This window comes from Cavia porcellus, unplaced genomic scaffold (assembly GCF_034190915.1).
Source record: "Cavia porcellus strain 051 isolate PalLab524CR breed Dunkin Hartley unplaced genomic scaffold, mCavPor4.1 scaffold_21, whole genome shotgun sequence".
NCBI classification, from domain to species: domain Eukaryota; kingdom Metazoa; phylum Chordata; class Mammalia; order Rodentia; family Caviidae; genus Cavia; species Cavia porcellus.
Genome location: NW_026947504.1, coordinates 9,368,195 through 9,396,010, shown reverse-complemented (window position 1 = coordinate 9,396,010; position 27,816 = coordinate 9,368,195). Strand labels below are relative to the sequence as shown.

General features: G+C 39.0%; 1 protein-coding gene across 4 annotated transcripts in view; it reads right to left on the bottom strand.

Moving 5' to 3' along the window:
* Positions 1–2,729: 2,729 nt before the first annotated feature.
* Rnf14 (ring finger protein 14) overlaps positions 2,730–27,816 on the bottom strand; it is a 29,310-nt gene continuing 4,223 nt past the window's right edge. For 2 of the 4 annotated variants that reach the window (XM_063232279.1, XM_063232278.1), the window contains 7 exons: positions 27,278–27,439; positions 25,807–25,958; positions 19,776–20,303; positions 18,530–18,758; positions 16,387–16,559; positions 6,240–6,370; positions 2,730–4,210 (listed from right to left, as the gene is read on the bottom strand). In XM_063232279.1, coding sequence (XP_063088349.1) covers positions 4,153–4,210; positions 6,240–6,370; positions 16,387–16,559; positions 18,530–18,758; positions 19,776–20,303; positions 25,807–25,958; positions 27,278–27,431 — 1,425 coding nt within the window. In that variant the 5' untranslated portion in view covers positions 27,432–27,439 and the 3' untranslated portion in view covers positions 2,730–4,152. Of the gene's footprint in view, positions 4,211–6,239; positions 6,371–16,386; positions 16,560–18,529; positions 18,759–19,775; positions 20,304–25,806; positions 25,959–27,277; positions 27,443–27,816 lie in introns of those variants that run through there. The other 2 variants (XM_063232280.1, XM_063232281.1) reach the window with 2 other exon arrangements.

The following is a 27,816-nucleotide window of genomic DNA, read 5'->3' as shown; positions in this document are numbered from 1 at the left end:
TCTAAGAATTGGTGCCACCTGTTGGTGATGCTCATGACAAAATTAATACTTGGTGGGATCCAAACTCCAGTCAAAAATCTGAAATTTGTTTTCAGAGTAGACTCCCATGTGAACAGCCTCATGTTTCTTAGCTGATTAATGTCCTTGAAAAAAAAAAGTATACTAAGGAATTTCTGATGCAACCTAGAGCTCTTTACACCTATAAAATGACTTCACTGACCTCGCTACAGGGAAGATGGTTTCCAAGTCTTTTATCTGTTTGCCGTATCTCTATAGACAGATTGAAATGCAGTCCATAAACTTCAGGACTGAGCTGAGAAACCAACCTAATCCTATCATGCCAAAGCAGAGCTGTGTGGATCTAGCTGACCCAAAGGAGAGTCCTGATCGACTTATCTGGTGGCTTTTTTTCTTCATGAAGCTCAATGGAAAAATTACCGTAAGAGTTAAACAGTCTGAAAATGCATACACAACCAGTGAAACATCTTTAGAAATAATTAAGAAAGGCCTCAATCAGAATTTCACTGATCTGCTGAGCCTGCTAAGACCAGATAATTAGACTTTAAGGTAAGTTTTTCAGCTCCTCACCCATCCTGGGATGAATGGATAAAGTCAGACATGGAGTGCACAACTGTAATCCCAGCACTCTGAGAGGCTTAACGAAGACTGCAAAAATGAGTCCAGCCAGGACAATTCAGGGACATAAGATTCTTGGCTCAAAATAAAAATAGGGGCTGAGAATGTCGCTCAGTGAAGGCCCTGGTTCAATCCTTAACACTGAAAAAAAAAAAAAAGATATAATCAATATTTATACAACAGTAACAAATGTAAGTGCAGGGGACCACTGTGACAGCCAAGTGGAGTCTAAGGAGACGTGATGACTCAACGTAATGTGGTACCTGGGACGGAATGGAAAAATAACATGAGGAAAGCTAAAGAAACCTCCGTCAAATATGGATTCTAGTTAATGACAATGTTCAGTGTTAGTTCATGTGACGAACGTACCGCACTCATGTCTGATACCCGTAAGGGAAACTGGGTGTGGTATATAGTGGACTCTGTCCTATATCTGCAGCATTTCTTTCTTGGTGGCACCGGGGATCAAACTCATGACCTCACTCTCGCCAGGCAGGCGCTTACGCCGCCGAGCTAAATCCCCGGCTATGTCTGCAGTATTTCTATACATCTAAAACTTTTCCAAAATTACAAGTTCACTTTAAAAACATGGATGCAACAATGCAGTTCAGTTGGCAAAGGCTGGTTCTTTTCTCGACACAGCAACCTTTCACAACCTCATTGCCTTACAGGTCTTTCAAGGAGGCACCCAAACCTGTTTTACTTATGGACAATGATATCCTAACAAAGCTATACCATCTTAAAATTAGTTTTTCAAAAATGGGGCTTTACAAACTGTAGTGGATTAACTTCAACACCCAGCTCAGCTGAATCAGCATGGTGCTGGGTGTGGGTGGCCACCTGAGCAGTGTTGCCATCGCAGGAGAGCTGGAGGGGAAGCAGCTTGTCACCCCGTTCTCCTGATATCAGGTATTCTATTCTCACGTCAGAAGAGCCCCGGGCTTCACGTTGATGAGAATGCTGTGGTTCTCTTTGGGGGACTCTGGTCCTTAACTTGAAAGTCGCTTCCTGGCTCCAGTGCAGATCCCTCAGCCTGCTGGCGCAGATCACTGGTGCAGACTTCACAGCTTCCACCACTGACTTCTGTGCCCTCCCAGTGCTGATCCTCGATACAGACTTGCCTGAGACATTGCCGTGGGTCCAGCACTCAGCTGGACTCTTTGGGTCTCTAGTGTGTGGACAGATCTCCTACACGCTTTTGGATTTGACTCTTTGGGTGATTATAATCCTTTAAATTATGTATCGACTTGCCTGAGACATTGCCGTGGGTCCAGCACTCAGCTGGACTCTTTGGGTCTCTAGTGTGTGGACAGATCTCCTACACGCTTTTGGATTTGACTCTTTGGGTGATTATAATCCTTTAAATTATGTATCTTTATTTTTTACCTTTTCCCTTGTAAACTCTGACTACAACACAAATCATACTGTCTTTATTAAAATTAAGGAATAAAGATTTTGTACATAAGGAAGTGGGTGATTAAGTCTTTTGAGACTAAATACTATACCAATGTTGGGTTTTGAAAAATCGTAAATGGAAAAAAAAGTCTTCTTTTGTCATTAACCTATATTATGTAATGACGTCTACTTCTGTGACAACATAAAATGTAACAGGTTAAAATAAAATCTCCGGCAAGTATCACTAGCTTATGAACTATTCTACGTGGATGTTTTGAAAAGTTAAAATCAAACTTCAGTCTCAGAAGTTACTAAAAAATATGCTGAATAATGGTTTTAACTTTCGTTTCTTATTTTCAGCTTATTCTCTAAATTCAGGTTTTTTTGGTACTGGGGGTCAAATCATTTTAGTTATATTATTACGTGTACAGAATGGAAATCTGTGAAACTTGTTTAAACAAAGTACGAGCTCTTATTTATACAAAATATGAGCTCAGTCACAAGTTCATGTAAATGAAGAGGCGCTATCCCGGGACAGTTTCCTGCTCACTTTAAGAATATACTGTGTGGCTGGGGTACAGGTTAGCAGTAAAGCACAAACTCAGCATAGCTGACATCCTAGGCCCGATACCCCCACCCCTCCACACAAAAAGCCAGTTGCCACAGTGACAGAACACATAGCAGCGCTGTTCCAATCATGATTTTAAATTATTTTTATTTTTAAGATCAAGCATCCTTATTGACAATCCAGAAAGTCTTTACTGATTTCTTGGACACACACATTTAACACAGTTAAAAGTGATTCCTCAGTTTTCAAAAGGTAGTTGAATTTGCCTGTCCTTTTTCAAAGAAAATTCTTAATTTACTATTAAGCCACTCACCAAACCATAAGGAAAGACAGTTTTCTAAAAAGCCAACAAACCCCCCAAGTAGGAACCTAAGTGTGTATCACAGCAAAATTATTACTGGAAACACTGCTGTTAAAAAAAAACACAGGAGGCCAAATTCCCACAGCTCATTAGAGCAGACTTTTTTAAAGTCAGAAAATTAGGACCAGAACTACATTGCTGTATAAAGGTTCAAATCCAGACTAATTAAAAAATATTCAGCTTTTTTTACCTTGGGAATATATTAGGCTTTCTCTTATTCCAGCAGATGAAATAAAAACATATGCTGCGGTAGTTGACATTAAAACTGTCCTTACCAACAGAAGGCACAGGAAGAGTAAAGGGAAAACATATGGAACAAAAAATGATTTGTCTCTAAGTTCTCCTGCTCAAGAGTAGGACGGGGCCGAAATTCTTCTGAGCCAGGATCATGATATTACAGATTTGGCTCCAACCAGTGGACTATATATATCACTCATAAATATCAGCTGACCTACCGTGGGTGTGTGTTTTTTGTTTGAGAGACAGGGTCTTGCTATGCAACTCAGGCTGGCCTTGAACTCACTATGTAGCCCAGGCAGGTCTCAAACTCACATCGATCCTTCTGCCTCAGCCTCCTGAATGCTGGGATTACAGACATAGGCCACCATGCCCAGCTGTGCTTATATTTAAAAAAATTTTTAAATTATTATAAATGTCTATTCTGAAAAGCAGTAGATCGAAGTGAGCCATTCAAGCAGTTAAGAGTAGGCTCCTTCCAAAAAGAACTTAGCAGAAATCCAGGCTGGGAAGAATGTAACATGACCACGATAAGGTGCGCAGTACAATTCTAACAGGGCTCTACCCCAGCTGTACGAAGCAGCACTGAGGGCTCGACAGAGCGGCTCGGACGGATGCTTCCCGGAGACAGTCTATGTTTAGCTCTTGACCCTCACCTACGTCTTGGAGAAGAAAATAAATACTTATTTTTAACTATGTAGAGCTTGTTATAGAATATTCAATAATCTGTAGTTTTCATTCTCTGAACCTTTGGCTTCTAATTTTATCAGTTTATGTTACATGGAAAAATGGGTGCCTTAGTCAATTAGTACCGAATGAAAATATAAATCCTGTTCTTCGTTATCTTCTACTCAGGAGAGAATGAATGAAATCCTAAAATCCTGAGGAGTTTCTTAATGTACTTGAGAAAACATCAGGGCGAACCATCCACTTCCGTTTTGTGAGCAGGAGTCCACTAGTCCTCAATCACATCTTCCCAAACATCCCCATTAACATCCACAGCATGGAACAACCTGGAACATAAAATAAGGTACATATTTGTGCAAAATTCAATGTTAATCTGTCTTTCCTTCTCTCAAAAATACTTTCTTCACTCTTTTGATAATATCTTTTCTTCTACTTAAATCATGCATTGAGGAAGGCTGAAATTTGGGTTCCTCTGAAAAAAAGTGGTCAAATTTGTAAACAGTCTTTTTTGGGTCAAGAAAGATTCTCTACAGCCAAAAATAAACAATAGCAGCAGACTGGGCACGGTGACACACACCTGTAATCCCAGCACTCAGGAGGCTGAGGCAGGAGAATCACTGCAAATTCAAGGCCAGCTTGGGCTACATAGTGAGTTCAATGCCAGCCTGTACTATACAGTAAGACTCTGTCTCAAAAACACCCAAAAAACAACTCCCCCTCCAAAAAGCTATAATACAAAAATAAGGGGTAGTTGTCACAAAACTGAAATATATGGAATAGGCCAAGATTAGGAAGGTCAGGCTGTCTAGAAGTAAAAGACACTGTCACTTTCTTTTATGCCAATACTTCCACTGTACCCTCCCCACTGGTGGAATGTTGTATAACTGTCAGTTTGTCTTTCTTCTATTATCAAAAATTTATGTATTCAATTTCCAATACTAAATTTCAGCAGTTCATAGGCAGAGCTTATTTGTCAATTGCTCTTACAGTTTAATGACACTGACAGGTATAGGTATCCTACAGCAACCTAGGAGACATCACTGACGCTAAAATTGGAGCTATGGAGAGAACAGAAGTTTCACACTGTGCTAAGGAATCCTTACTCATAACAAAAAAGAAACACTTGCCTTTGGTAAGGAAACAAATGATCTCTCTAAACATCGCACTAATAGAGGGACAGCCTGACATTATAGGACGCCCCCCACCATGTTATATAACAGGCAGTACATATCAGCTCCTCGTGCTGTAGCCTCCCCCAAACCTAATCAAACATCTATCTGGACTGAACTTTAAGTTGACAGCAATCAGCAAAAATAGAGAAGCTAAATGATGCCATGGCGGTGAAACATAGGACAACTGACTGGCCTAGACATTGACAAAAGGTCAATATAAAACATTTTTAATATAAAGAGATAAAACTGATCCTTAACAACTGGGCTGGAGAGCCAGCTCAGTGGGCAGAGCACTTGCCTAGCATGCACAAGGCTGAAGGTTCAATCTCCATACTACCAAATAAACTTTGATGGTTATAGTGACTGAACTTTAACAGGGGTTTTGAGGATAACTGGGAAGTTTGCTATATGTTGGACCTATTAGATGATAATAGGCCATTATCACAGAAATTTCTTTTTTTTTTTATTTTTTATTTTTTATTTAAGGAGAAAAGAAAAAAAACAGTGAAGGGGTACAAGTTATACAGATTTACAGAAGAAAAAAATGCGCAGTAGGAAATCACTAGTTAATGAATTACATATTGCCATCTTAGAAATAATTGTTCAAGTCACAAAATTAAAGCTTGTAGAGTGGACATTCCAACAATGATACTGCAAACAGTTCTGTTCAATGATCCAATATATCACAGAAATTTCTAAGGTACTGCTATTACACAGAAGCACTTTCTTTTCCTTTTTTGGTACTGGGGATGCTAAGCCTGGGCCTCATGATGCTAAGCACATACTCTCATCACTGAGCTGTGCTCCCAGTGCCTGGAACATTTGCTAGGCGATACACACAGGGGTAGAGCCGAAGCTTTATTACAACTCCAACTTAACTCTAAACAGTTCAGCAAAGGAGTTAAGTAAAGACAACTGTGGCAAACTAGTTTAGCCTGTTTATAGTATTATCTTCTCAACTTTTAAAATTTTCCTTATAAAAAGTTGATAAAAAATATTAAATGTCAGTGTATATTCTCAAAATAAAACTCATTTTCAAAATACAGAAACTTACATATGTGGGAAAGTATGTAGATGGAGTCTCTAAATAAGCCTAAATACTTAGTAAAACACTGGACTTGTGGGTATTCAAGTGAAATACCAAAAACTCCCATGGAGTGGGTGAAATTTTGTGTATACATACCTATTAAAACATGGAGAATTAGGATCATTGAAATGTCTGTAAGGGTTTGCTCTAGAAAGTGAACCCAAGCAAATCCAACAGAAATACTGCATACAGCCAGTACAAGTCATCTTGTTACATCCATCCAATTTCTGGTAGGAAAAATAAGAGCAAAATATCAAGGCTGAAAAGGCAAAAGAAAAATTTACATGCCAGAAAGATTGTGTCTTTTCTCATGCAGGATTGAAATATACAAATAACACAATGGTAACTTTTATTTTATTTATTTTTTGAGACAGGGTCTCACTATGCAGTTCAGGCTGACCTTGAGCTCACTTTGTAGCCCAGGTTGATCTCAAACTCACAACCATCCTCCTGTCTCAGCCTCTGAGTGCTGGGATTACAGGCATGCACCACCTCACCTGGCTGACAACTATTTGCTTACTATTTTTACAAGTGAAATATAGGAAATATGTAGCAGGTGTTTCTACAATTATATACCTAGCAAAATCTCTTGATAAACAATAGATACAAATAAAACACATGACTGGGCATTAAGTTCTGGATTAAATATGCTTGGGTTTTAAGTTTTTAAATAAATATAGGTAAACACTTGGTATCAAGTTCTCCATATTATTATAGTGATAAGGCATGTCAGGAGTGGTCACATATAATGCCAGCCTCTTTGATGAGGTAGTCACTATGCTCAGGTTAGATATAACAAATTGAAACAGCCCTACTAAGTGTAGACTACGTTTTGATTTTAAAACATGTTAAGATTTTGACATGAAGCACAGATCCAATTATTTGACTCATATTAAGTGGATTTTCCAGGCAAAGCTCTGAGAGGTCAGCTATAATTTTTTTAATCACCAAGATGAATTAAAGGTTGATTATAGTTGGGTGTGGTGGTGCATGCTGGTAACCTTCAGCACTGAGGGGCTGGGCACGCGGAGCACTGTGAGCTCAAAGCCAGCCTGAACTACAACGCAAGACCCTGTCTTCATAAAAAAAAAAAAACAAAAATTGAATGCAGCTCTATTGTGTTCTTCCCCTAATCTGCTATAATTTAACATGGTTTGTCTTCTCTGAAATTCATATTGGAAACTTTCAGAAAGATGACAGAAGGGTGAACAGCAGAGAAACTCTCTCCAATATTTGGAACCCAGACACTGGAATATAGCAATGGAAGGAACAGAAACAGGAGGTAAATGGGTCCCCAGGACCCAACAAGGACCTTAAGGGGAAATTAGAGCCCATGGGGAGTGGAAAGCAACAGACTGCAACACAGAGATGGAGGCAGTGGGCAACACTTTCCTGACCCCCAGCTTGTGGTGTGAGGGCAGCTCGGAGCTGCAGAGGCTCTGCGGAGAAACACACCGGAGGAACAGAGCAGATGCTGCAGACCACAGTGGCTGGTGAGTTATGGGGGTTCAGATGCCCCCAGGAAAGGGCAATAGGCTAGTAGGCATCTTAGAAGAGGGCCAAAAATCAGGGCCGCTGCGGGTTGGCTCCACCTAGTGGCTCCCAGCGTCAGAGTGAGACGTAACAGTTAAGCCAGCAGGAGTCACTGGGGTGCTGAAGGCGAAGAACTCAGGTCCCAGCCTCAACCAGATGCAGCCTGAAGCTCAGAGGGAAGGACTGGCCCAGGCTTGCGGGGGTTTTTACCCGCCGCTGCCTTAATTCTACAGCTGGCTTACTGGGATCAATCAACATAAATCTGGGATTTGTCTGGCCCCCGGCAGTCAGTGACGAGACGTGTGCTGAAGGGCACGCACATCTTTTCTTCTGCTTTTCTTACATTCTTTTTAAAAATTTCAATTTTTTTTTTCACTTTTTCTTGACTATTCTTGTTTTTATACAAGTAAGAGCACTGTTTGTGGTTTTTGTTTGTTTGGTGGGTTCTGATCTTGTTTCTGTTTGTTCTTGCTTTCCCTCCTGTCTTATCAGGTCCCAAAGCTTGTGTAATGGTCATCTGTCCTCCGGCCTTGCTTTTCATCTCTTTCTCTTCTATTTCTCTATTTTTCCCCCCAACCCTTTTAAAATTTTCTCCCCTGGGGGTTAAACTGCCATATGAAGAGATTTCTTATTGTACACGATTTTCTGGTTTTAGATTTGGTTACATAACCATAAATCCCATTTATATGGTTAAAGGTGTAAATAGTTACTGTAAGTTTGTCACTTTCTAAAGTGTTTGATGCTTTTGTTATTACTGAATATATTACTTTAGACAAGACGACATAACTCCTCTAATCAATTGTTCTTCCTTGTATGCCAAGATTGAGATTGCCTAAGAGTCATAAGTACTACAGGCTAGTACCAAGAACCAGGGGCCAGGCCAAATCAATAGCAATTTCTCATCCCCAATACATTGAAGAGGTCATGTTTTTAAAATTTCATTGATGTATTTATTTGTTTATTTTTCACTCAGAGTCTCACTTTGTAGTACAAGGTGGCCCTGAACTCACTACATAGCTCAGGCTGGCTTTGAATTTGTAGCAATCCTCCTGCCTCAGCCTCCCCAGGGCTGGGATTATAGGCATGTGCCAGCATGCCTGGCTCTGAAGAGGTAGTATCTTACAACAGACTCAAAATCCAAAAGCCAGCTATACCTTGAAGACATCTCTGAGAAGTAAGTCATTTTCCAAGGGTTCTCAATATTAGCAATAAAGATACTTACCATAAACAATTTACAAGCATCAACACAGGAATTGAACTAATTAAACTAAAACAAAGTAATAATAAAATAAGTAGGCATAGAAGCAAGGTGCAACCTCAGACTTCCAGCTCACCAAAGACAAACCCACGGAGCAATGAGGTGGAACAATTCAAAAGCCACCCACCTGGCCTCTCTGAGGTGGTAATACCAGAAGTAACAAAGCATATGAATGGGGCTCTACAAAAATAATCAAATCAGAAATCATTGCTCAGGTAACTTTAGAGATGATGACCATAAAGAAGGGAATGACTGGTGAATCTACGAAAGACACAGATTTAAAAAAAAAGAAAAAAGAAAAAGCACTGGAACTTAGGAAAAAGATGGAAACCATGAATGTCAACATAGGAAAGAAATGGAATCCATGAAATCAGATATCCAGGAGATTAAAGACTCTACGGAAAGTATATACAGCAGAATCAGCCAATGTGATGACAGAATATCAGATCTAGAAGACATGATTATATAAGTTAGCGATTATAAAAAGAAAGAATTCCTTAAAATAGTCACAAAAAAATCAACCCAACAGCTACTAAATTATGCAAAGAATAACAACATAAGATTGACTGAAGTTAACAAAAATGCAGTAAACAGGGTAAATGACATGAAAAAGATGTTCAGAAAAGTAATGGCACAAACTTCACAAGCCTGGAAAAAGAATTTGATAAACAAAGAAGTGAGGCACAGAGAACTCCAATTACCTTAGATTAAAAAAAAATCTACCCATGACATATAATACTCAAGGTTCCAGAAATTCAACAAAAAAACAGAATAGTAAAAGCTGTTAGAGACAAGAAGCACATCACTTACAAATTAGAATTACAGCAGACTTCTCGACACAACCCTTAAGTCAAGGAGAGCTTAGTGTGATGTATTTCAAGCCCTAAAAGAAACAACCTCCAACCCAGATAGATGTACCTTGCAAAACTACCTTTCAAAATTAATGGTGATATAAGATACTTCTATGACAAAGAACACCTAAAGAAATTCATGACCACCAAGCCAGCACACCAACATGTTCTGACAAACATTCTAGAAACAGATAACGAAGATTACAACTCCATGAGCCCTAACAGATGGAACTCACCACACAAGGCAAGCAATTAAATAGAGGGGAAAGACAAGGAATCAACAAGGAAAATAATGACAAGGATAAGTCAACACATATCAGTTATAACCATCATGGTAAATAGGCTCAATTCACCATTCAAAAGAAACAGACTGGCAAAATGGATCAAGAAACAAGATCCAACAATATGCTGCATATAAGAAACAAAAATTTAATTTAAAAAGAAATTCACAGACTGAAAGTCAAAGGATGGAAAATAATACACATGACAAGAATCAGGAAAGAAAGCAAAGGGAGCTATTCTATTTGCAGACAAAGTGGATTTCAAGCCAAGACTAATCAAGAGAGACAAAGAAGGCCACTACATACCTACAAAGGGAATAATCCAAGAGAAAGCAATAACAATCACAAATTTATATGCATTAACACCAGTAAACCCAACATATAAAACAAATGTCAAAGGACATGAAAAATTAAACACTAACACAATTTTAATGAGGAACCTCAATACCCCAGGGTCAATAAATAGATCAATGAGACAAAAAAAAAAAAAAAAAAAAAAAATCAACAAAGAAATAGCAGAACTGAACCAAATTTTTGAACAAATGGACTTAGCTGTCTACAGAGTATTCCACTCCACAAGATCAGACTATTATTCAGTCATGTGGGACAGTCTCCAAAACAGACCACCCATTAGCACAATAGAACATGCTCAAATAAATATAAACAAACTGAAATTATCCAATGCATTTTATCAGACAACAGTGCCCTGATACTGGAGATTAGTGGCAAAAGAAACCACAAAAACTTCACAAATGTGTGTTGTAGCTTGGCATAACTGACACTATCTTGAGCCCTGCATTTAACTAGTGCCCTATATTTGACCCAGGAAAATGGAAAATTACTCAGGGTATAAGTCCATGAGAAAAGCAGAATGAGCTGCACCCACAAAAGAAAAATTTACCTGCTCAACAAAGCAGCAGGATACAGGTGTCAACCAAAAATTAATGTAAGATTCTAGCTAAACTGTTTCCAACAGGATGTCTTTTTGTGGTTCTCTCTTTTAAAAGCCTTGTAACTTTCCAGTTCAGGGCCACTTGGTGAGATTCTGAAACAGGGATCCACACAAGTGGTCGCTGCATCTGCTGAGCTCTGCTAATTAAATTCCAAATTTATCAATTTGATTGCCTGGATTCCTATGTTATTCATGAACCCACTTCAGGGTAGAAGTTGAGTAACACCCTCCTGGACAACTAATGAGTCACAGACTAAAGAAGTCAGAAAGTTTCTACAATCAAATGATAATGCCAATATATCACAGAACTTACAGGAAGCAATGCAAGCAGTCCTACAAGGGAAATTTTATATTGATAAGTTCCCACATGAGAAAAACAGAATGAACTCAAATAAATAACCTAATGTTGAACCTCAAGCTTCTAGAAAAAGAAGAGAGAGTCAAGCCTAATCGTACAAGGGAAGAAATTCTGAAGATCAGAGCAAAAATGCAATGGAAACTAAGAAAACAATACAAAGAATCAATGAATCAAAGAATTGGCTCTTTGAAAGATTAAAGTGACAAGCCCTTATCCAACCTTATCAAAAAAAGGGAAAGACTCAAGTCCATGCAATTAGGAATGAAAAGGGTGAAATCACAATAAATCCTGAAGAAATCCAGATCTTTAATACCTATTTTGAGAACCTGTATTCTAATACAATGGAGATACAGAAGAAATGGACAGATTCCTAGATACCTATGAGTTGCCAAAGCTGAGATCAGTCAATGAAGTTGAAAATGTAATTAAAATCTTAATAAAGAAAAGCCCAAGTCCTGACAGATTCACTGCTGAATTCTATAAGAAATTGAGAGATCTCATGTCACTACTCTGCAAACTCTTTAATGACACTAAAAGGGGGCACAAATCCCCAAACTAATTCCTGGAAGCAAGCATTACTATACCAAAACCAGAGAATGATCCAACCAAAAAAGAGAACCACAGGTCAATCTCCTTAATGTACATAGACATAAAAATCTGCAATAAGATACTGGCAAAGAGAATGCAGCGAATCATCAAGAAGATTATACACTATAACAAAAGGATGCAGGGACGGTTCAACAAACACAAATCAATAAATGTAATACACCATGTTAACAGAGTCTAATACAAAAACCGTATGACCACCTCAACAGATGCAGAAAAGTGTCTGATAAAATTCAACACCCATTCATGATAAAACTCTACAGAAAATTGGAACTCATAGTCTTTATCTCAATCTGATAAAAGCCATCCATAACACACCAACAGTCAACATATTACTAAGTGATCAAAAACTGAAAGCTTTCACTCTAAAATCGGGAACAAGAACAGGATGTCCACTATTACCACTCTCGTTCTATGTAGTTCAAAAAACATTAGCCAGAGCAATTAGACAGGAATTAGAAAAGGAAAAAGACAGAAAAGAAGTTAAATTATTTTTTGAGCACGACATGATACTCTATGTAGAAAACCTCAAAGGTTTCATCAAAAGATTGCTAGGTTTAATAACCAAATTCAGTAGTGCAGCTGTATACAAAACTCAGCCTTCCTGTACAAAAATAAACTCACTGAGGCAGAAATTAAGAAAACTACACTTTCATAATAGCATCCAAAAAAATGAAATACTTCAGACTCAATTTTTTTTTTTTTTTGCTTTTTGAGACTTCCTGCCTTGAATTCACAAGCCAAGGCTTGCCTTGAACTCAAAGTGATCCTCCTGCCTCGGCCTCCTATGTGCTGGGCTTGCAGGCATGCACCACGTGCCCAGCAGGAACCAATCTAATGAAGGCAGTAGAAAATCTTTACATCGAAAACCACAGTACTCTGAAAAAGGAGTTTAAAGAAGATATCAAAAAATGGAACGATATCCTTATTCTTAGGTAGGAAGAACCAATAAAGTAAAATGGCTGAAAAGTGTTATACAGTTAATGAAAACCCAATCAAAAACCAATCTCATACTCACAGAATTAGAGGAAACAATTCTACAATTTGGCACCAGAAGAGACCTAGAATAGCAAAAGCAATTCTAGGCAACAAAGGCAAACCAGGGGACATCCTGACTTGAAATTATACAACAAAGCTATAGTGATAAAAACAGCGAGCCAGACCCAAGCCTCTTTCTAAATCAGTGCCATTCGCAGACTACAGCGGGAGAGAACCAGGCTTCCCCAGGAAGCAGTCCCTGCCTGGAAATCACATCATACTCAGTTTTGTTGGGTTGGGTTTTATTCTCTTTGGTTTTGCTTATGTTAAATCCGACGGCATGAGCAGCTATTTAAAAGTCAGTAAGACATATTACGTAGCCATTTTGGATTTACTATTGGCTTGTTTTGAAGTCCTTTACTGTATTCATTGTTTTGTTTTTATTGTTTCTAATCTATTCTGTTCTGTTGATTTTTTTCTATGTCTGAAGGTATCTGCAGCTATTTTGAAAACAACAAAAGGCATTAATTATGGTAACTATTGTTGATTTTGTAAGGTTTTGAATCCTGTATCAGTTATATTGGTTTATTTGGATTGGTTTTATTGTTTTATTTGCCTGGTTTTATCCTCTTTAAAAATTAAAAAAAAAAAAAAAAAAAAAAAAACTCAGCACGGTGGAATGGGAGGGAGGACAAAAACACCAACGCAAGGATCAGTGGACCAGACTAGAAGCTGCAGAAGGAACTCCAGACGTGCTCAGCCACTTTATCTTCGACAAAGGAACCAAACATCTTCACTGGGACACAGTCTCTTTAATAAATGGTGCCTGAAAAATGGGTTTCCCACGTTACAAAGACGACAGCTAGACCCACATCTCTTACCATGCAGTAAACTAAAATCAAAATGAATCAAAGATCTAAGTATTAAAACAGAAACACTAAATCTGCTGGAAGATAGAAAAGGTAGAACTCTTAAAGACATAGGTAAAGGCAAAGATTTCATGAACAAAACCCTTAGAGCACAAGAAATATCACCAAAAATCAACAACTTGGAGCTTATTAAGAAGCTTTTACACAGCAAAAGAAACTACCAGTGGAGTGAAGGGTCAATGCCCACAGTAGGCAAAGTCAGGCCACAGTTCCTGAGATAAAGGACTAATGCCTAGAATGTAGAAAGAACTCAAAAATTGGACCCCTCAAATTTAAAGAACCAGTCCAAAAATGAGCATTTCTCAGATCAAGTATAAATGGTGAATATATGAAAAAATGTGCAAAATTACGGGTCATTTGAGAGATGCAAACTAAAATACTGAGATTTCATCTGCAAGAAAATGGTACTTTTAAGCAATCAACCAACAAATGCTGGCAGAGCTGCGGGGCAAAAGGAATCCTTTCTACTGTTGGGGTATAGACAGTGGCAACCACTATAGAAACCAACGTAGGGAGTCTTCAAAAAGCTAAAACTAGAGATTCCATTTTACCAGACTATCACCCTCTTCTTGGTAGTTTCCCCCCAAAATTAAAAGCATCATACCACAGCAAGGTATGCATATCCATATTTATAACAGCTAAATCTTGAAAACAGCCAAATCCATCAACCAATGTGAGATATTTCTATATAAAGGGACGCACCTTAAAATCATACTCTTAGGTGAAATAAATCAGACACGTATGTTCAAGTATCTCATGGCTTCTCTGGTGTGATAAACCAAAAGTATAAATAAGGACCAAAGTGTATAATTAAGTATTGTGAAAGCAAGAAAATATTCAAATGGGAAGAGGACGGGGGGGGGGGGGGAGGAGAAAAGTGGAAACAGTTTCTGTAAATAAGGAGGATAAGGAAGGTAAAAGGGAGAGACAGAAGGGAGAAAAAGGACAATCAAGATGTATCATATACAGGAATAAATTCCATATGATGAATGTAATCATTTTTCTATCTAAAATGTACCAGTAAAATTAAAGAAAAACGCCTCACATTGGAGTATAATCCCCCCCCCCCCACTTTTTTCGGTATCAGCGATCAAACTCATGACCTTGCACTTACAGGCAAGCCCCTGAACCCGAGTTAAATCCCGGCTTTCATCCTAATTCTCAGTGTGGTGGACTGACAACTGGTGGTCAGTCAATCTGTGACCCCCAGCTGAACTGAGTCAGCAGGTGCTGGGAGTGGAAGGTCCAACTGAGGATTGCTGCCAACAGCGTAAACAGGAGAACTGGAGAGGAAGGAGGAAGAAGCGGTGGTGTCGGTTCTCCTGGTGCTATCAGTTCTGGAAGCGCTTGTCATGCTGGCTTTCCTGATATGAATGCGCCTGTCCTCATCACTGGAGGAGCTTGGGACCGCACTGTTGCTGGGGATAGGTACAGTACTTTCTGGGACATCTCTGGTCCCTACTTTTGAGTATGGCTTCCTGGCTCTGGAGGGGAAGATGCTGTGCTATTCAATCTCCTGGAAAAGCTTGTCACACTGGTGTTTCTTATAGGAACTCGGCTGCCCTCCTTGTCAGAGGAGCTAGAGACCTCGCTGTCACCAGATGGCTGTGGTACTTTTTGGGGAAGCTCTGGTCCTTACCTTGAAAGTTGCTTCTGGCTCCAGTACAGACCTCTCAGGCTGCTGGCACAGATCCTTCACCCCACTGGCACAAACTTTCTAGCTTCCACCTCTGGGCCTTCCCAGTGCCAATCCGTGAAACAGACTTGCATGGGACATTATTGTGGGCTCTAGGTCTTCAGCTGGGCTCATGCAGGATGTTGCCGCGGGATCCAGGCCTCAGCTGGATTTTTTGGGTCTATACTGTGTGGACCAATTTCCTTCACTTTTTTAAATTTGACTCTCTGGGTGACTATCATAAAATGATCCTATAAATTATGTGTCCTGCATTAAATTCTTTTCCTTACAAATTGTGACATAAACAGGTACAAAGAAGCTGGATACTTAATCCAACAATGGCGTTGAGAGGTGGCCTTCGGGAGGAGATTAGGATTAGATAAAGCCATCAGCACGGAGCCCCATGCCTGGAAACTGTGGCTGTATGCACAGGCTCTCTGCACGCCACGCTCTCTGCTGCCTCAGGGCTCTGCCTGCAAGAAGCCCCTCACCAGATGTGGCTCTCAACGCTGCAGCACAACCATGAACCGAAATAAACTCTTGTGCTATTGGCAACAGAAAATGGACTAAAGCATAACCGATTCAGTTTTGAGGCGGGAACAATGTGAGAATAATGCACGAATGTACTTTGAAAAGAGAAGTCAACATACAGTATAAAGTCAGTAACAACATTTAATAGTGAAATCTGCATTTCCAAGGATGAAGGCTTAATAAACACCAAAAAGTGTTTTCTTATATAGGTTGGAAAACTGACTAACAGATTTCTCAAAGTAAACGCGACCTGCTTCCGAATTTTGCCCCCGGCTGTCCCAGAGCACTCACCTGAATGGGGGTCCCGCAGCAGGGGCAGCTCTTTGAGTTCTTCTCCAGCCACTCCTTACTCTCCATCTCTTCCAGAGCCTTCTGAATCACCCTCTTACCATACCTCTGCTCCAAAAACCTCTTACTGGCTTCGTCTGCTTGCAGGTACTCATTTCGTAAATCTATTAATTTTTCTAGAAAGTGAAATAGGAAATTAAGTTTTATACAACTGCTTTACTGAGTAAAAATTACTTACAACACCCATCATCTCTGACCACTCAATAATGCTATTCCTGGGACTTTATCAAAAGAAGGTAATCCAAAGTAACATCATAGGCATAAAGATGGACACAACGGTTAACAAGTTACATTTCCAAGGCAGTAAGTGTGAAAGAACCACTTGATGACATGATGTCCAGTTATTAAAAACTGAAGAATCAAGTCAGGATGGCTGTTACCCAAACACTTATAAAATCCAGAAAAAATACATTTATAACTAGGTCAAAACTACCTGAACACAAATGACAAAGTAGGGAGTAAAGGAATCCCCCCACTAGAAAAACTGGGCTTGATAAAGGTGATGTTAATTCTTTCCTTTGATTTTGATTCCTAAATGTGGATACATTTATGCAACTGGCACAGTTAAACACTGGTGTACAAAAGAGCCAGAGGCTGAAAGTGATTTTTCAGTAGGTCAGCACCATGTACCTTTTCATAATGAACAAAGGCTTAACAAATACACAAGGCACTTTTGGCCTCTGCAGATACAAGGCAAGTCCGATTTACTGTCCTCAGCCTCACCCTGAACTAGGCCGTGTCACAGGCACCGAGTTCTTCCTGGCAGCTTTTGACCTTCATATTCTTCATCTGGCTTCTATTGCTCTGACATTCAACTCTAATGAAACAGGCCACCACTAACAAAGGCTGGACCTGTAGAAAAGTAGTTTTGTTCCCAATTCTATTGCCTTAAATTTTCAACACAATTAAAGACCTGTCTCAATACTGTCTTTTAGTCTAATTTTCTCTTATTATTTAGAGGCTTGTCTCCCTTTTAAGCAATGGACATTGTCGGAGGCAGAGCCCTACCTGCTCTTTCCCTTCACCTGTAAATTCTTAATGCTTTGTGCATTTTCAGTGTTCCGTAGCCTCTATTTTGATGTATCAAAGATGTTTTTAATATTGTAATTCTTATCTAATAATTCAAAGCATTTTTGTGCTCCTACATATCTTAAGGACAAAAGTTACTGCTGTAATGTTCTCAATACAATTCTTAGCATTTCATATTTTATCTAATATCTATTCTATAAAAAGACAGAGTGAAGTTTCTAATTTCACTGAAGCCTCTACCGTATCTTCCATTTCTTCTCTGAATGCTGTGATGCACCTAAACTGTCCTACAGCCTCTCAACCGGAAGGTTACAGAAGCAAAGGCTTAATTTATACTTTAATATAACTTAAACTACAACTGCTCTTATTCTCTGCAAGACTCTGCCATAGGCAACTGGAATTCTTATTCTCTTAGGTACTTTCTTGGAAATAAAGATACTCTGCTAACACTAGCAATTAGTAACTATTACAATGATGATGTTACCATTTTTACATTTTAAATATATTAACCCGTTTCTCAAAATATAGTGAAGAAGCAGATTTCCCCCTCAATCTGTGAAGCATTAATACTTCGGAAAATATAGTCAAATGGATTAAAAAAAATAAAGACAAGAAGTTCAAGGCTCTGAAATTCCTAACCAAGATTTTCACCTTGATACTCTATTTACCTTGTTATAGACTAGTGTCACTGTAACTGTGTTTTGTTTTGTCTTTTTGAAACAAGGTTTCCCTATGCAGTTCCAGCTATCTTGAACTCACTTTGTAGCCCAGGCTGGCCTTGATCTTACAGCAGTCCTCCTGCCTCCAGCTCCTGAGGCCTGGCTCTCAGGTGTGCACCTATCTCCTCCTTAGCACTTACTGCCACCCAATATCCTCACTTATTTTGTTTGCCTGTTAGCTCCCCTAGTGTGTATGTTCCATGAGGACAGAAGTTTGTATCCCAAGAGTGCAGGATAGCAAATGACACCAAAGTATCTGTTGAATCATATTTCTAAATTTGGGGACTCAAATCTTTGTCAAGGGATAGGGTATTTGAGCTCACACAGTTACAGCATACCTGCAGTTACCTTACATGGAGAGACCCCATGGTAGGTCAATTTGCACAGCGTACAGAAGGCAAAATTGCAGCTGGAGCAGATGGCCATGGTGCAGCCGGGCTCCTGCATCACGGGCAGCCGGCAGCAGGGGCGGGGGCAGTACACCACATCTGCCATCAGGTCCAAGGTGGACTGGAGGAGAAGGCGGTCATACCGGGCAAATAACTCTGCTTCCACAAGCTCTTTGACCTGGAGAGAGATACAAAACATCATAGATCTGATCCTGACCAGTTCTCAGCCTGAGAAGTCTTTGAATGCTCGTATAAACCAGATGGTCAAGAAATTAAAACCCCTATCTCATTTCAGAATCAAAGTAAGTACGAGAATATTCATGTCCATCCTGTGGCCAACCATTTCTTTCAGTGAAATCATCTTGAGCCACATATATACTGAATATACATAACATGGTTAATATATAGCTCATGTATAAAACAGTTAATGTGTATAAAAACTTGCTTTATTTTTGAGACAGGCTGGCACTATGCAGTTCAAGTTGGATTTGAACTCACTATGTAGCTCAGGCTGGCCTTAAACTTTATCCTGAGTGCTGGGACTACAGGGATGCACCTCCACACCTGCTTAGAAACCTCCTTTTTTAATATTTATTATAACATCAGAGAGAGAAGGAAAAAACCCAGCAGGCAGAGGCTGGACAGGCCTGGACCTGGCGTGGGAGCTGCACAGGTCTACATATTTTTCAAACTAAGCAAACTGTAGAAATTAAATGGGTAGTTGATTGTTCACTTGAAATAAAAACAAGTAGGCATTACTTATGCTAACAGATACACAAAGTAACTCATCAGATTTCTTAATTATATTTTTATCACCCCTCCAAGACCACCAAAGGAGGCATTTATACTTGCTTAGATGATAAAGACCACGTTTTTTGTTGTTGTTTTGCGGCAGTGGGGACTTAACCCCGGGTCTCTGTTTACCTCCAGCACTTATCTGTATCATTCTGAGAGACACAGTCACACTAAGTTGCCCACGCTGAGCTCAAACTTGTGATACTTTTACTTAGCCTCCAACAGCGCTGGGACAGCAGATGTGCACCCCCTGGCCACAGCATTACTAATAGATACAGTGAAACAACTTGTAAGCTGGCTCTGCGATCTTAGACTGCACTACGAGCCCTAGCAGGAAAATTCCGGAGATGTCTTTCTTTGTGAAAGAGAACAGGAGGCAGTGCTTCACAGGGTAAATTACCTGACCAGGAGTGGCCACTGAAGTGCACTTTGGTTCTGGGCAGCTGAGACACTGAACTTGGCCATCTTTGATCTGGATTTCAAAGTAGTCTTTCAGACAAGCTTTGCAGTACACATGCCGGCACTCCAAGAAGTACATGCACTCACTACCCAGCTTCTCACAGAAACAGATATTGCACAGGAATAATTTACTATTAAAACATTTCCTCTGCTGAGCTTGATCGAAGTCCAAGATTTCCTGGATTAGACTTGACAACGATTCCACGTCCTGTACAGCTCTCTCATCCACTACTTCTTCTTGGTCTCCATCAGATCCGACAGCTCCTCCACAATCTACCTCTGTGCTGGGACAGGCTGGAGCTGTCCTCCTCTGCACATTTTCCTGAGAACCAATCTTGAGCTCAAAGGGAGAGACAATATTCAGATATGCTAAGGTCTCTTCTTTAAGAAACTGCATCCAGGCAAAGAGGACCACGCTGCCTCGGTGCTCTTCCCACAGGTTGTCTAAGTGCTTGCAGAGCGCAGAGAGCTAGGAAAAAGCAATGAAGGTTCGTACTGTGAATTTGGAAAGGTAAAAGCTCTGAACTCCTGTCTCCATTCCACTCTTTGAAACTTGTTAAATTAGCCCCTTACAGGTCTTAATACCCTCTACTGTACGGACCCGAAACTGCTACAAAACATAACCAAATTCTCATCAAAGGACTTCGCAAACTACTCAGCAACACAAACCGCAGAACACAAAAAGTACCACACAAACAGGAGAAATGCCAAAACTCCCTAAGACACAGAAACCTTTACATGAGAGCCTTTGAAATGGAGAATGTTTTCTGTTCATTTTCCTATTTTTGTGCTGTAGCTCATGTTGGAGAAAGAGACATACCTATTTGTTTTATTTTTGGGTTTTTTAAAGACACAATCTCACTGTGTAGCTCAGGCTGGACTTGAACTTGCAGCAATCCTCCTGCTTCAGCCTCCCAAATGTAATCCTAGATTACTGGTGTGTACCACCATGCCTGGTGGAGATCTACCTCGAAAATGAATTTTATCTCTTCCCTCAGGTGGCCTAGCTCTGCAGGAACCCTGGAATAATGATCAGACCACACTTTAAAATTACCATCCAGAGCTAGAGATGAGTGGTAGAATAGTTGCCTACCATGCACGAGAAAAGGTAAAAGCCCTAGGTATGATCCCCAGTACCACAAAAAACATACATACAAAAAAAACCCCAAAAAACAAGATAAATAAAATCCAGGAAACAGAAATATTTTCAGTGAAATGTTTGGAAAATTGGATATTCACATCTGGAACAATGAGATTATACCCTTTGTTTCTCATCAGTCACAAAATCAATTCAAATTAAAAATTTAAATGTAAAACCTGAAAATGCGTAACTATAGAAGTTAGAAATGCTTTGAGACATTGGAATACACATGAACTTTCGGGACAAGATTCCAAAACCACAGAAAATATGAGCAAATATAAACAAATTTGACTGCATCAAATTAAAAAACCTAGCTGGGTGTGGTGGTACACGCCTGTAATCCCAGCTCTTGGGAGGCTGAGGCTGGAGGATCGTAGTGAGTACAAGACCAGCCTGAGCTACACAGTGAGCTCAAGGCCAGCCTGAACTGCATAGAGAGACCCTGTCTCAAATAATAATAATAATAATAATAATAATAATCAAAAATAAAGAACCTTTTGCATGACAGAAAAAGCAACCCAGTTCAGACACAGCCTACAGAATGAGAAATATTTGTGACATATACATCTGACAAGGGGTTTGCTAACAAGACTGTCCTAGGGACTTCCAGAGCTCACTAGAAAAGAAAAAATAAATAAAGCAGTAAGGGGCTAGGGATGTGTGGCTTAGAGACAAAGTACTTGCATAGCATCTTCAAGACTCATTTTTAATCTCGCCTTCACAAGGGGGATATGGCTTACAGATCTAAATAGACATTTCTCAAGACATGTACACGGCCCACAAGGCACATGAAACAGTGCTCAACCTCGCTATCGGGACTACGCAAATCAAAAATCACACTGCAGTACTATCTTACTCCAGTAAGAGTGGCTATAATCAAAAGCAAGTGCTGGCAAGGTAAGGATATAGAAAAAAAGGGGAGTCCTTTACACATTGGTGGGAATGTAAAATCACCACCATAGGTATATCTGGAAAACAGTACAGAGGTTTCTCATAAAATTCAAAATAGAATTACAGTATGATCCAGTCATTCCATTACTGGCTACATATCCATAGAAAATGAAAAAAATCTGCATTTTCATGTCTACTGCAACAAGAAATGAAAACAATCTAAATGTCTACTTAAAGATGAATGAAAAATGTAGTACATGATACAGCAGAATACTATTCAGCCATAAAAAGGACAATATCTTGTCACTTACAATATAACATGGATGAAACTGAAGATTATGTTAAGTGAGATGAGCCAGGCACAAAAAGATTAACTATCGTATCATGTCACTATAATAATGTCACAGACATTTGAAATACAATGGTAATCCCCAGAAGCTGGGGGAAGGAGAAAGTTGGGAAGGTTGATCAGTGGGTACCAAGTTAGACAAAAGCAAGTAATTATGGCAGGCCACTGCCCAGTAGGGTGACTACAGCTAACAGTAATGTACTACATATTTCAAAAAGTTAAAAGGAAAAAAAAAAAAGATTTTGAATGTCAAATGTGAGTGGGTGTTTACGATGATTTAGATATCAGACAACACGTACAGCACATGTACTGAAGCATCACATACTCCATGTACCCTCTAGGTATGTATACTCTCTTAGGCTTTTATGTGTTAAGTTAGAATTTTAAATTTAAAAATTGAAATGCTGTTCAAATTTTAAAATTAATTTTCAATCCTATCAAAAAGTCAACTCATCTGAAGCAATCACTAGCAGAATTCAACCTCAGAGTGATTTTTCAGATCTACAAGCTACTTTTTAATCATGCAATGTGGGCTTATGTCATATCCTGATTAACAGATGGAGGCAGACTGATACTGAATCTGAATATAAGTATAAACTACCAAGCAGAAAGGTCCCACTTCCTAATCTAAGTGACCAAAGTTACACTATGCTGGTATTTAAAAAGTGGTCTATTCAGCAGGGAGTGGGGATGTGTGCCCGTAATCCCAGCAAGAAGGACTGAGAGTTCAAACCCAGCCTGGCCAATTTTAGCAAGACCCTGTTTCAAATTTTTAAATAAAGGGGAGATATAGCCAAGTGCAAAGGCCCTGACTTTAATACCCAGTACCCTAAAAAAAAGGTAAACAGTATAAATAAAAGAGATCTCTTCCATTTGAAAGACAAAGTAAGAGAATTTTCCATTACAAATGTAGAATATTTGTAACAGAGCTCATGAAATATAAGCTGCTTTTCTGTTTTTGGTAAATAACCAAAAATAAAACTTCCAGATGGCAAGGAAATTTGTAAATTTAAAGTGACAAGTGAAAAAAGACCATATTTTCTATTCCTTGCTCTGCACAGTGCTACTGACTAAACCCTGCGTAGGCACTAACTCAGACTTATTAACATGATTAGACAATGAGTGCTTTTTTCGTATTTGCTTGAAGAGGTATATATCAATTGGGGCTTTTTTTTTTTTCCCCCTATTTGAGACAGGCTCTTGCTATGCAGTCCAGGCTGGCCTTGAGCTTACTTTGTAACCCAGCCTGGTCTCAAACCTGCAATGATCTTCCTGCTTCAGCCTCCCAAGTGCTGGGATTACAGGAGTGCACCACCAAACCTGGCTTTTCAACCAGGCTTTTGAGAAACCTGCTAAAGTCTGTAAAATGTGACAAATACTTAAAAGAGAATTTTAGTGTGCTATGTGAACCACCAGGTCCAATGGAGAAGCCATTCTCCTCCATCATCTAGCCCCTTCTCCAGAGGCAGCAGGGAAGCACACGGATGTTAAAGGGGAGGGGAAGATAGACAGAAGAACAAGAGATACCAGGGGAGGAAGCATGGCAAACACCAGAAAACTAAATCCACCTCCTAACTCCTGTCTACCCTCCCCAACTCAGGGAAGGACAGGGCCATGCGTCAGCTTCACTACCAACTGGGGCAACTCACATCATCATGGAGTCAGCATGCAATAACAAAAAGCAAGGAAAAAAACAAACAAACCAAAAAAAAAAAAAAAAAAAAAAAGGGAAAAAACATAAACGACCAATTAAATTGCCAAATCTGTGCATAAAAATTTATCTAATAATCCTACTAATAATCTTAGCTGTAAAACATAAAATGAACAACATAAGCTTCCACACAAACCCCTGAAAGCCAGTATTAAACAGATTCACATATCCAGTTACTCTGACCTGCATTGTTGCTTCCATGTGCATGCACACATATATGGTAAAGTTTCAAGAGCACTCAGAGAAATGGGACTACAGCGATCTAAATACTTTAGTCAACTACAAGTGATCCAAATGTCAAACAATCTTAGGATGCAGTGGCGCACACCTGCAACGCCAGCTACTTGAGGCTAAGACACCAATTCAAGGCCAGCCTGGGCAAACTGGTGAGACTCGTGTCTCAATATTTAAAAAAAACTCGGTGGTGGAACACTTGGCCAGCACATGTGAGGTCCTGGGTTCAATCCTCAATAGTAGTAGAAAAGAAAACTTCCAACAGGCTGACATTCCTGGGCAAGTAATGAACTATCTTGCACCTGTTAGCAAAGATACCACAACATAAAGTAATATTCCTTTTTATTCTACATGAACTGTCTTTTGTAAAGTTTTTCTTTCTAAAACAAGTTCAGTTGTGGAAAAAACACACTTGTTTAAAAGATTGTTAAGTAGGAAAATAAAAACTATATGGATCAAAAGGAACAAATTTAAAAATTTCAAAAATATAACACATGTAAAAATAATGGATTATTCATTCCTTGAAGTCACTCACTCAAGACAACTTCTTAGTATGCTCAGCCTATCAATCTTCATTATGGCTTCTAGAAAAGTAGCTGCTATCGATCTATTATATCCCAGAATACTTCCTATTAGCTTCAAGTCCTATTTATGTCTCAATCAAGAGTTGAAGTTGAAGAGAGACAGCTGAAGGCTTCAAGTATAAAAAAAGGAGACAGAAATGCTAATTACCCTCATTTGACCAGTACATACTATATATTTTTTTTGAAACCACACTACTGCATAAATATTCATGATTATTACATGCTATTTAAAAACAAGATAAAAAATGGTTGAGGGTGTTTACTAAAACCTAGTATATAACCCAGAGGTATATAACATAGAGGGAATAAAGGCTTTCAATACAAGGTCACAAAAATTTGTTTTGTTCTTTTGTTTTTGAGACAAGGTCTTCCTATGCAGTTTAGGTTGGCCTTCGACTCACCGTGTAGCCCAGTCTGCTCTCAAACTCACAGTGATCCTCCTACCTCTGCTTCCTGAGTGCTGGGATTACAGGCATTCACCGCTGCACCCAGCTGAAGGTCATAAATCTTAATGAAATATCTGTAAGAACTGTACATACCTCTGTGTACATTTAATTCTGACAACAATCAACAATTATTTGTTATTAATATGTGGGTTTTTATGAAAAGTACTTATATTTATTCAGGAAATCTGCTTACAGCTATATTAGCTCAATTCAGTCCTAATTATAATTGAATCTCATTTAAAGAATGGATAAGAAACTAGAGGGGAAAAGTATCAACATCTAAGGAAAATGAGGAAGATCTCACTGTCTCTGTTACAACAGAGGTTAAATGGGACAGTAATAGTAAGACAAGAAACAATATACCGCACTGAAAATTACTCCTATTACAATTCATAGGTCAATCATAAGGATCAGTCATTTAGTGACTGCCACTGCTTTTAAATCAACAAACATTCTCAATTCAGTAACATCAGAACTCATGAAGGTAAGGGGAAAAATTACAAAATCAAAGTCATTTGTTTTCCATGCAGAGAATTTAAGATCAAGGTAGTCTTCCATTAAAGATGATTTTGTAAATTTCTAAAAATGGATAGGAGAAATTAAGTTTTGGGTCTACCTGAGTTGGTGACAGCCATTTGCCACTAAGTGTGAATGAAGGTGGGGAGGAAGATGGATAATCTGGTGGCAGTTCAAAGTTCAGCACAAGTGGAGGCAGAAAGCAAATGGTGTATTCAAAGCCACTATTCTGGAGACACTCATTTGAATTGCCTGAACCGAAAACAAAGATTAGAAAGGATCAGTTGGTCAATGCTTGAGTGTCCATTATCAGTGAGTGATACTCTCAAAAAGACTTAATGCTTTTAGTAGAGGGGATCAGACCTTCCCCTAAAGCACTTTCTAATCCCTAATTTTAACTTCATAGCCACCACCTTAAAAAAGTAAATAAATAAAAACTAATTCTGGAAAAATCTGCACATACAATGTGTTTTGTTTTCAGTACCAGGAATCGAACTTGGGACCTGTTTCTTCCCAGGCTGAGCTATATCCCTGGCCCATACAATGTATTCTTGTACACACTTCTCAGTACAATTCCTGATACTAATGACTCATACACAATGTTTATTTTGTGGTTGTTTTAAAGTAGGTGATTAAAAGACACAGCCTAAAAAAAAAAGGGACGTTTGGGCCAGGAATTTAGCTGAACAGCACAGGTCCCTTGCTTGGCAAGGGTGAGTCCAATCCCCACTACCAAAACAAAAACAAAAGAAAAAAGGATATTTATCTGTAACAAACTAACAACCATAATTTACTTAAACCAGCATGTGCCAACTGCCTATTAATCATAGTGAAGAAATCTCTGCCAATGCAATGATCTCAGGCTTCAGGACAAGACACAGCACACACTCAGCTTCAAATTTGGCTTCATTTAAATGATTATGCGTTCTTTACTCAATGCCTCTAGAGTAGACATACTGTGAAAAAGGTTGTATCAAGGTCTTCTGTGAATGTATCAAGTTTTGTTTTTATTGAAGCAAAAGACCACAAGGTAACATTATGTGCCACTTGTTGATAGCAGCTGAAATGATTCCAGAAATCAAATAGTATTGACAACCACCAGTACTTCAAAGCGTCCCAAGTGTTTTCACAGATGTATTTCATTTTCTCTTCAACGAACCTCTCTTAACTATGGATAACTCACAGCTGATAAATTCTTGTTAGAAAACAGATGCATAAAGTACGCGGGAAAGCCAGGTATAGTGGTGCATGCCTGTAATCACAGCACTCAGGAGGCCAGAGTGGGCGATGTAGTGAGTTTAAGGCCAGACTGACTTACAGGGAAACCTTGTCTCAAAAAAACATAAAAACAAAAGCAGGGAAGTACCTCAATTCAATGGTAAAAAGGTGTAATTAAACTGCAAACTATTTACCTCTTATTCTAATTTCTTTCAAAGCAAACAAAGTCTGTAATAACATCATCTATTACTAGTGCCTATAAACACAAAATGGCACATAGTTTAGACAAAATGCACTAAAAAATTGATAATATTTTCTTACATAGATTTTTCCTTAATATTTTATCAACTAACCGTTCACGAATATCTTGAAATTTTGTGGCAAATCCAAATAGATCCTGGTTTCTCCACCTTGGACAGATTCTGCTTTTCTGAATTCATCTCCATCATAAATACTTGCCAGAGCCAACAATTCATCTTCCTGAGCTTCTCGGTCTTCTGACGACATTTACTTTTCTGAGGAATTGAAAATAATCATGTGAATCTGTTAAGAACAGAAAAACGCAGTGCTGGGGAAAGTTTCTAAAACAAACATTCCTCACAAACAACTACAAGGGATTAATATCTTCAAGTTTCTGCTAAACTAAAACCAACAGCCAGGCCTACCACCCTATCAGCCTTGCAGCAGACATAGTCTTTTTCAAAAAAGGGTGGTTGTGGTGCTTTTATTTGCTGATTTTTATCAATTAGGTATTATGAATGATTTAGAAAAAAAGCACAATTCAAAAAATTTATCAAGAGGGCAAATCACAAACTACTTTGACTGGTCCACAGGACTTAGAAAAGTAGCTTATATGGGAGACAACTCCAATAACTCCCCTCGAATGCAAAAC